We start from the raw sequence: 9,837 nt of genomic DNA, 5'->3' as shown, positions 1-9,837 counted from the left end.
ACACTGGGAGCATTTATAGAGGGTGTGAGCTCCACTCAATTTCTTTCTGTTATAATACTGTACATATCTCACCTGTAGGGGTTTTCTCCCTAGAGTTGGCGCACATAAATGTCACAATGTACTGCTGCTCAATTTGTTGTTTGAAAACGCAATTAAATTTTTTTTTTTTTTTTTAAAGAACAAACATTCATTTTGGTTAAAATTTCTTGGATGCCACCCAGGTGTCTTCCGCAATGTGGCTCATTTGCTAACACTACATTTTTTACTTTGTCATAGAATTATTGCAAGAAAAAAGGTAACCCAGAACATTGCCTTTGGACATTTTTTAAAATGTCCCTATACCCACGATTTCATAGGAAATGGTTGGCTTGCTTATTTTGTTTTACGCAACATATATTTAAACTAAAAATAACTACAGCATACGCAATACAACATTACTTTCATTATGCATGGAGTCTGAATGCCCATCTTAAATAATGGATGCCTATAAAAAGTTGGCAATGAACTGGTTCATATTAATTTGTTCAGCTGCTAAATGTAGTTACAGATCCAAAACCGCAAGCCTGCATGTACTAGAAGGTTACAGAGAGCTCAACATTTCTGTGTAACAACCATCCGATACAAATAATGTAGCAAGGACAACAGGATTCCACAGAACACACTCTAGACAGATTTTACAGCTCGTAGACTTCTGAGTAGAGAATAGTATTTCCCAAAATAAATTTTAATCATGAAAAATCTGTGTTAAATCTGTACATGAAGGGGCATGGGGCATCATCGGAACAGCAGACAAAAGTGTCTCAAGATGAGTAGGTATGATAAAGACGTCAGCCAGTGAACAGTGGTAAGTTTTCTGGAGGCGAGGAAAAGCAACGATTTTAGGGCAAACGGATGCTGGGTTGAGAAAGGCTTCTGAAGGCGAGATGATGCTCTGAGGAAGATTAGACGCATGGTGGAGTAAGACTTCAGAAGGAAAGGACACGACTTGAAGAAAATGGCCACATATTGGGAAAAGGACACGACTTGAGGAAAATGGCCGCCAGATGCAGTAAAACTTCTGAATATAAGAGAAGCAGCAGAGCAGAAGATGACTTCTGAAAGTAACGTAAGAGGGGTTGCCTTAAGCGATTAGGGCTTCAGTCTGTGATGATGAGCTCGTCCACACCCCAGTCCTCGTAGCTCCCATCAGGCAGGTACCGTCGGATGATAATTGGGATCTTCCGGGCTCTGAGGGGGAGAAAGTAAAGACTGGAAGTCAGACTCACATACAGTGTTCATCAGGCACACCTTCGATAAAGGCTTAAAACACACCCAAGTGCAGCACTGCACAAAGCATCAGGCAACTCGCGCATTCTTTAACTGACACAGACACTGGCTACGGAGGAACAAGAAGGAATCAAGTCCATGAAAATCACAGAGGTAAAAACAAAAATGTAGGAGCATATTAGAATAAAACGTGATAAGAAAGCTTACATTTTGATGCAGGCAAGTTGACAGTCCCATGGAACTGAGAAACATAGAAAAACCTGAATAGATTGAAGTTTTAAAATACCATTAAACAGGTGAGGGATCTAGGGGTTACATCGAATGCAATGCACCCTCTCTCTATAGGCTGAAACTCCATACAACGGTAGAGTCTACATTGAGACAAGTCCTGCCTCTCCTTTTTGATTCAGCAACCAGGTTCCAATTGCAATTAGATCTGTTCCCTTCACAAAGCCACCAATCAACATTCTAGGCATGATTAAACTTTAAAGGATTAGTATTGAGACAACTGCAGAGCTTCAGTTCTTGGACATTTTCATCAAACTGCCCCAAGAAAATAGTTTAACCTCCACAGACATGCACCAGCCTCACTACACCGATCCAAGCAGGTAGTCTTCTCAGCCACACAGAGCATAAATAAAATCTTCCCACAAATCTCTGCAGATCCACTCATGAAGCACTATTCAGCTATATTCTAGCATCTGACCTCACTCCGTTCAAATCTGCCTAGCAAAACATGATAACTGTTCACAGGCCAACCTGTGCCTCTAAAGTTTCAGTCCTTCGAAATCCTTGGACCTTGCTCAGTTACACTGTACTCTGAAGCCTCATCTACTAAGCCTTTAAAACACAGCCAGATGACTCTCCCAGAGTTTCCTCCTTAACTCTCCATGGAAACCCATATCACTAAAACTCACCTAAGGCCCGCTTCTGCAAATACATGTATTGTGCAAATATGTTCCAAATGCATATTTGCCCTGCCTAAAATTCACGGTTAACGATGCTTTGCTGTGACCTTTCTTTCATGTTACTACCCTTTCTACACTTTTTCTTATGTACAGCTTTAACTCTCCCTTATGCACATCTTTTAAAAAGGGTTCCTAGTTATAATACATGCACAATTTTGGCATCTAAAAGTTAGATGGAACAGCTAGACAGAGCAAATGCAGTGGTAGGGTGCAAAGGAAATTAAAACAGGATGCAACCTTGCACAAAGGCTAGCTTGAAATCAAAATCTTCTTAAAGCACAGGTGTCACAAACAAAAAGCGAAGACCATGGGCAGAACTTCGCAGTACAAATACACACAAACGAGTAGGGAGCAGGGTGAATATCGCCCAGGAAGTCACACATCACATTGTGTGTGTCTTTTGTGGTACTATAGAACAAAACATTGCCAGAAGAAGAGGGGTAACAGGGAGTCAATCAAGAACTGAACTAGGCAGGCTAGCAGTAATGAGGGATATAACCTTGCGTAGGCCATTCCAATTATGAAAACCATTTCATTTGATGGTAAAAAGGATGTTATGAACCTAAAGAAAAGTTCAGAGAAACCATAACATTTACTACAGCTAGAATAACAGTTGGAAATCCCAGCTAGGAGAAGAGACAGGCATGGGCACAGGAAGTCCAATGGCCACCTTATTACCTAATATTTTAGTGTGTATTGTGAAGCTCCCAGTACTCACAGAATTCATGTGTTTCTGTCATCCAGTACCCATAGGTATTCGGGCTGCGGAGCAATCTTTGAACAAAGGAGTTTGTAGACCTCTCAGGGATAGAAAGGTAAACAGGTGGTGTAAGCATGAAAAGAAACGGATCCTTCTTGGGAAAAGGACACTTTCCAAAAGGCTCTGAAACAGGATGCTGCATTTCAGGCCTGCTATATCAGCAAGCCACTGGGTTCTCCCTGACGAACAGTCACCCTAATTCCCCCATGAACTGTGATCCCCTTTCAGCCAACCTTTGCCCGCAAGATCTTCAATGGAGGGCCAGGTATAAGCTACGATGATCCCTGGCTGCAAAGGGTCGAGCAATAGCATCAGACGGATGGACTTCCCAAGAGCAGGCAACAAAAGGTGAGCCAACAATGTCCCCGCTCCTGGAGAGTTTTGACTGGGACTCCATAAGTGCCAATGTGAAAGTCAGATGCCAGGCTGGGTACCAGTTAACTGGCAAAAGATGCAAACACTACCCGGTTGCCATATCAGTGGTTCTCATATGGTGTGTGGCCACTCATAAGAAGTGTTCACTCAACTATCACAAAGCAGTTGATGCAATGTCTACTCTTTGGGGGAGCACTTACTTTTGAGGTTTTGTCTGACCCCAGCTACGAGTTCCTCAGGGCACCTTTGACAAACTTGAGCCTGCTGGTAAAGTAGTGCCAGCTTCCACTCACCAATGAATGGGTGCACAGAGGAGTCTGCTGCTCATCAATATGTAGAAGGTGGGCAGAGGGTGTTGCTCCTTCAAGCTCAGATTCAGCTGATACGCAAGATGGCTTCTGGATTTAAAATCTGGGGCTGATGGCAATTGGACCAGTCAACGTGGTGAATACACAACCCCCACCACCCCATCTTAAGGCGTTCGGTGCTTCAAGTGATGGAAATGCACTTTGTTGAGGAGAGACAGAAACGTCACGAATCAAACAGGACGCAGAATGACTAACTCGTAGGTACCACTGAGTGAGGAAGGAACAGAGATATTCTAGTTACAGCTAGAGTAGTTGATGGAGATCAACCTATAGAGTAGGAATTACAGCATTTTTTCCTTCGTGCAAGGGGGAGAGGGAGCTAAAGAGTGATTTAATATTAAAAAAAGTCCAAACATTACACCAGACCATTATTATTTCCTATGTAAACAATAGCAGCCAGGGAGCCGTTCAACCAGTCACTAACAGCCTGTCTGTTATTTTGCCTGCCTCAACTTTGCTAAACACAATGTCAATTAACTGCTCTCATCCCTTATAATCTCATGCTCGATTCTACTCCAACGGCAGTGTCAAGTCTGAAATCCAGAGAAGGCACCTTCCAAGTAGCCCCAGAGTAAGTGCCCTTTTAAGAGACAATTCTCAACTATTGAGCCAATCTCCTCAAACACCCAGTGAGAACAGGGTATGAGACACCTTCTCAGAGTGGGCAGCCAATCAGAGGAGATCCATCTACATGAACCTGGAAGAGAGTCATAAGGCAGTGTAGGAAGGTGTCCCTTTTTGATATGGTCGACCCCACTTTTCGCCTAGTATTTAATGTTATTTCGACTGGAAGTGCTCTACGTTCCTGCTAACCAGGTCCCCAATGCCAGATTTATTTCCCAAAACGGTACAATTGTCTCCCTCAATTGGCAATACCATTAGAACTCTATGTACGTTCCTAGTAAATGGTACTCCTGGTACCTAGGGTCTGAGGTACTAAAGAGGGTTTCTAAGGGTTGAAGCACAAATTGTGCCAACCTAAGGGACCCCATACCAAACAGATGCCAGACTGCCATTGCAGGCTGCGTGTTTTGGTGCAGACAAAAGTGAAAACACAAAATGACATCCCTGTGAGCAATGCTCCCTAACTCTGCATGCAACATTTGTAAGTCACCCCTACAGCAAGCCTGACTGCCCTAAGGCACGGTGCTTAGTATTACATGTGCTAGCCAGTTCCATTACTATCAGTGCAAGTGACCAGGGAAGCCATTTTATGACATGTGCTGGACACTAGTATAAAGAAGTTAACTAGTGACATAACATCACTGAAAACAGGGATGTTTGGTTTCAAACATCTCATATTAATAAAACCACACTGACTCTTGGATGGATGTATTAATACATGCACCCAGAGGGCAACTTAGAGGTGCTCCCTGAAAACCTACCAGCCTCTGGTGTGTTGGCAGCCTGGTTTCTGGCAGTCTACCTCCAGAGACAAGTGTCTTACTTCCAAGGGTGAGAGCCTTCACTCACAGGTGGTCAGAAACACAGCCATAGGATGACCTGCTGATTAGCCTTCCTTGGCCGGCTAGCTTCTAAAGATGCTGCCTTTGAAATGCAAATGTGGCTCCCCTCACAGGAAAGGAAGTCGACCCCCTTCGTACAGAACCCATTGGCACCTGGTAAAGTGGGAAATTAGTTAGTATGTAGGCCTGCCCACCCCCAGGCTAGTACCACCCTTAAGGTGGCCTAACATGATGTGGGTACGTATTTTCAGAAGTGTCCATCTTGGTGACGGCAAACCTAGGAACACTGGGACAGGGTTAAGCCCACTTCGTACAGGAAGTTGTCATATAAGGGGCACAGCAACCCAGAGGAGTCTGTAGGCCATTGGCTACTAACCTACTTTTCCCTAATGCCCAGTGGCAGCTGGTGACATTTTAAAGTGGTAGGTGTAAAATTTGCAGTGGCTGGGGTTGTCCCCCGCAAAAAAATTAAAAAAAAAAAAAAAGAGTGGGCAAATGGTGCATTTTCAAGCATATTTGAGAAAGCAAGAAGGTTAATAAAGCAATTGTGGCAGTGCAGTTATTACATTAATAAGCTAGGCCACCGCATTGAAACCAGCATGAGCATCCGACCTCTAAGGCACCTACATGGTTTCTTTCTCTGCCTGCCTGTGAGCACCCACCATCATTCTCTTTCAGTGACCAACCGGGCTTTAAGTGGGATGAAAAAACATTGGTGGGGGGGCTATCTCTCATAGGGGCGTGGCCACTGTAATTAAGGGCGGGGCTTAAAACACACGTTAAAAATCTGTGCTTAGCACTGTGTGTGCCCCACTGGGATTTTGCTGCTTCTCATTCATCCAGATATATAACACAAGTAACATTACACATACAGAAAGCCAGGACTATTGATTGGATTTGTCAATGGTTGTAAATTGCATAAGATAAATAAGCAGAAACTAGGACTTTGTAGTATATATAATACTGAAAATGCTTCTGTTCTTATAGGTGAGGTTATGGCTCAAAGCTAGAGCAGCCTACTTTCAAGCTGAGAAAGCAGGTTCGAGCCTCATGTGGGCTCAACGTCCTGTGATTCAAAACATGAATATGTCCAAAACCTTAACGCTGCAATAGTACAACCCGTCACTGCCTTTGATGTAACTTCAAAAGAGACTTGTTTTTCAGTTTCATATAGCGCAAACTTGGAGCGCTTTACATTAGCACCAGTCAGCGGGACATATTATATGTCCTAGTAACCGGTGTTCATGTAAAGCGCTATATAAAACTGAAAAACGAGTCTCTTGAAGTTACATAAAAGGCAGTGAGGGGTTGTAAAGCGCTCAAAGTTTACGCTATATAAAACTGAAAAACAAGTCTCTCTACTCACTAGTTGTCAGTCTCAGACACTGTCTGAATCCTGTTGAGGTTTTGCATCGGCTCAGTGAAGGGGCCACCACGATGGTGAGGTCAGGCCGGGAGCTCTCCTCTCGAGTCTATCTCTCCAAGCTCCCTGTTGTATAATGGCATATACCAACGCACAAAGAGGGGAGGGTAGACAGCGAGTGAGGCTGAGAGCTAGGGCAGATTGACCAATCACTGCATGCATTCACAATAGGCAGTGCAGTGATTGGTGAATATGCTCCCTGGACATGCCAAGTCACAGGTTCTGCGTTCTCTGCCTAGAGTCGCAAAAGCAGCCAATCCAGGCTAAGCAGCACTTGGATTGGTCAGGTCAGGACAACTCGCAGCGCATCAGGAGACCGGGGGACTGCGGCTTAGACTCCCTCCAGCTTCTTTATTCTAGAGGTAAGAGTGCTGAAAACTGCGCATGTCAGGCAGGCCAGGGAAAGGCACTGACCATAAGGAGCGGCAGGTCCATTGGGGCCGAGGGGCCAAACCTCTCCACCTTTCGCCCCTCATGAACAGTGTCTGTCAGGCTGCAGAAAGGTCAGCATGACAGACACTGTTCACTTTCCTTTCAAGCAGCCAGGAGCCAAACATGCGTATTTAGCGCAGGCTCCTGGCTGCCTGAGCTGAACTTTGCTGGGCTGAGTAAGTCACAGCTCCTGTAGGCCCGACATACTCAGCTTAGCAAAGGTCCCTGAAGCACTCCTCTCAGTGATGAGGGGTAGTGTCACTGATTACCTCGCACCTTGGTGCTTCAGTTTTAAGCCCTGAAGCGCCCAGGATCGAGTGTCAATCAGTGACATTTCATCACAGCGTAGGGTGGGGTCAGCAGTCTCACTGACCCCATCCCACTCTGTGATGACGTTGAGACTGCAGCCTTCCCTCATTGTCTGTCCTTAGGACAGACAATGAGGGTAGGCAGCAGTCTCAAGCCTCCTGGAACCTCAGAGGAAGAGCTGGTTGCAGGTAAGTGTTTGCTTTTCTTTTAAACTGTTTGGTGCATGAATGTATGTATGTATGTTTGGTGAAGAGTGCTGTGAATGGATGTTTGTGTGCGTGTGTGTATGAATAAATGTTTGGTGAAGGGAGCATTGTGAATAGGTGAGTTTGTGTGCGTGTGTGTGAATATATTGCTTTGCGTGTTATGTGTAAGTGTGCGTGAGAGTGTCTCGTCGGCCCCACCCTCCCTCCAAAACTTACCGGCCATTACTGCCAACATGCGCAGTTGTTGTTGACTGCCCTCACTGATTGCTCCTAACCCCACCCTACTAAGCCGGGAGGCAGAGTAATGGTGTGTGTAATCACACATACACATGAAGAGATGATTGACGGAAATAAACCGATATATATATATATATATATATATATATATATATATATATATACCTCCGCAAAAGGAATCCCAGTCGCATTCACCGGGAAAACAAAGACTCGCATTTTATATATATAATGTGATTACCCCTGAAAGTTCAAGCTTTGGCAGCCGCAGAAATAGAACAAAATGATCACAGCTGTAGAGGTCAGGCAATTTTGTTTGTTGAAGCACACAACTGCCCAATCAACACTAGTACTCCTGGCTATCGACATATGGATGGAGCCAAAGCACTTTCTAGTGATGATCACATAATTATCTTTTGACAGCTGTGCGGTCATCCCAGACCATAACAAGCATTTACAATGCAATAGGTCTCGCATTTGCGAGAGTTTGAGCTATTGGCATTGTAAATGACAATGCCTTTTATTCATGTATATTTGAAATCTGCAAGTGTGTGTGAATAAGCAGTTGGTATTTATAGTCCTTGCTTACTAGAAGCAAGACTGGCAGTAAAAAAAGAGGCGCAGTTACTGCCAGTTTTGCTTTTTGTAAGCAACAACTATACTACAAAGTGTGTGTTTACGCACCGCGTGCAGGTTTCCAAAACACATAGATAAAAGGCATTGTCATTTACAATGCCAGTATCTCAAACGCTCGCAAATGCGAGACCTATTGCATTGCAATGCTTGTGGAGCTCTGAGACGGAGGCGGCAGCAGCAATAGGAAGGCAGGGACCGTGATGCCAGGTCGTGCGTTTCAAAAGCAGGAGGTAGGAGGAGGAGGCAGCTCCAGCCAAAACAGACCTCGGTCTTTGAATGCACAGAAAATGTGACAAGATAAGAGCAAGATATATAACCCTTTTTACAAAAGAGCTCTGAAAACCACAAGCACTGTTCTCGACTGCTCCAGCTTAAAGAAAGAAATGGTGCTCACAAGCTCTGAGTAACAACACATGTAACAGGGTCAGTCCTTGAAAATGGGTCGAGCTTTTAAAGGTCATATCCTGAATACGGCATGTCTCGCAGACAACGCAAGCACTGCCTAGGCGAGACCTGTAAAAGAATCTACTCCCCTGCACTTTAAGCAAAGAAATACTCACCCTACATCGGCCTGCCCACCTTGCTGATTGAACACTGGGATTAGGCATGAATTGTTACCAAGAAAAAGTTAGATAATTATACACTTTATAGTATAGAGGAAGGAAACAAGGGGGAATGGCACTTATAAAGTGCAGTGCACACCAAACAGCTTCTTGGCACCTTCAGGTATAGGTACAGGGGTTATGAAATATGACAGTGTGCACATAGTTTTATTGGCATCTTGACACACATAGCAATGTTGCACCCATCTCTCAGCATCACTGTCCATATACGGCCACCAATACTCAGACCCTAATCTTTATTTTGTTCCTGTGAAACCCATATGACCCTCGTGGGCCAATCTGAGAGGTTTGTCTTTGACATTTGATGAAGGTACCAGTCTATCATTTCTCATAATGATGGTTCATATAAGTGTTAATTCGTCATAAACTTTCCAATATGGTCTAATTTCTCAAAAACTGTACTTTTCAAAACTGAAGAACCACTGATATTTCCCCCTTTTACGTTAGTGAGCTAACTATAAAACTTGTGACCCCATAATGCACTGCTTATTACTGCCCCTAGCTGTAATGCAATTACCATAACCTTTGTTTTAGACAGCTCATTGGCTAAAGCTGTGTGTAAGCCAGATCTAAAAAAACAAAACAACAGATGCTCTTATTTACCGCACAGGAGTACCCAGACCACAGAGACCTCACCTGTTAATGATGCTGCAATAACAGCAATAGGAGAAAGGTCACAGTATCAGATTAACAATCTAAAAGCCCTCAGGACCGGAAACAGAACTGTAACCTCAGAGAAGGGGATACAAAGTGGGTGCTGGGAGGAAAGCA

The 9,837-nt window shown here is 44.1% G+C and overlaps 1 protein-coding gene across 2 annotated transcripts in view; it reads right to left on the bottom strand.

The window, feature by feature from the left end:
- Nucleotides 1-706: 706 nt before the first annotated feature.
- The window catches only part of POLR2F (RNA polymerase II, I and III subunit F), a 75,109-nt gene continuing 65,978 nt past the window's right edge, over nt 707-9,837 (bottom strand). For both annotated transcript variants that reach the window (XM_086963238.1, XM_086963246.1), the window contains exon 5: nt 707-1,227. In XM_086963238.1, coding sequence (XP_086819364.1) covers nt 1,137-1,227 — 91 coding nt within the window. In that variant the 3' untranslated portion in view covers nt 707-1,136. The remainder of the gene's footprint in view (nt 1,228-9,837) is intronic.

This window comes from Lissotriton vulgaris, chromosome 1_1, assembly GCF_964263255.1.
Source record: "Lissotriton vulgaris chromosome 1_1, aLisVul1.2, whole genome shotgun sequence".
Lineage (NCBI taxonomy): Eukaryota > Metazoa > Chordata > Amphibia > Caudata > Salamandridae > Lissotriton > Lissotriton vulgaris.
This window is presented reverse-complemented; position numbering and strand designations above follow the sequence as displayed.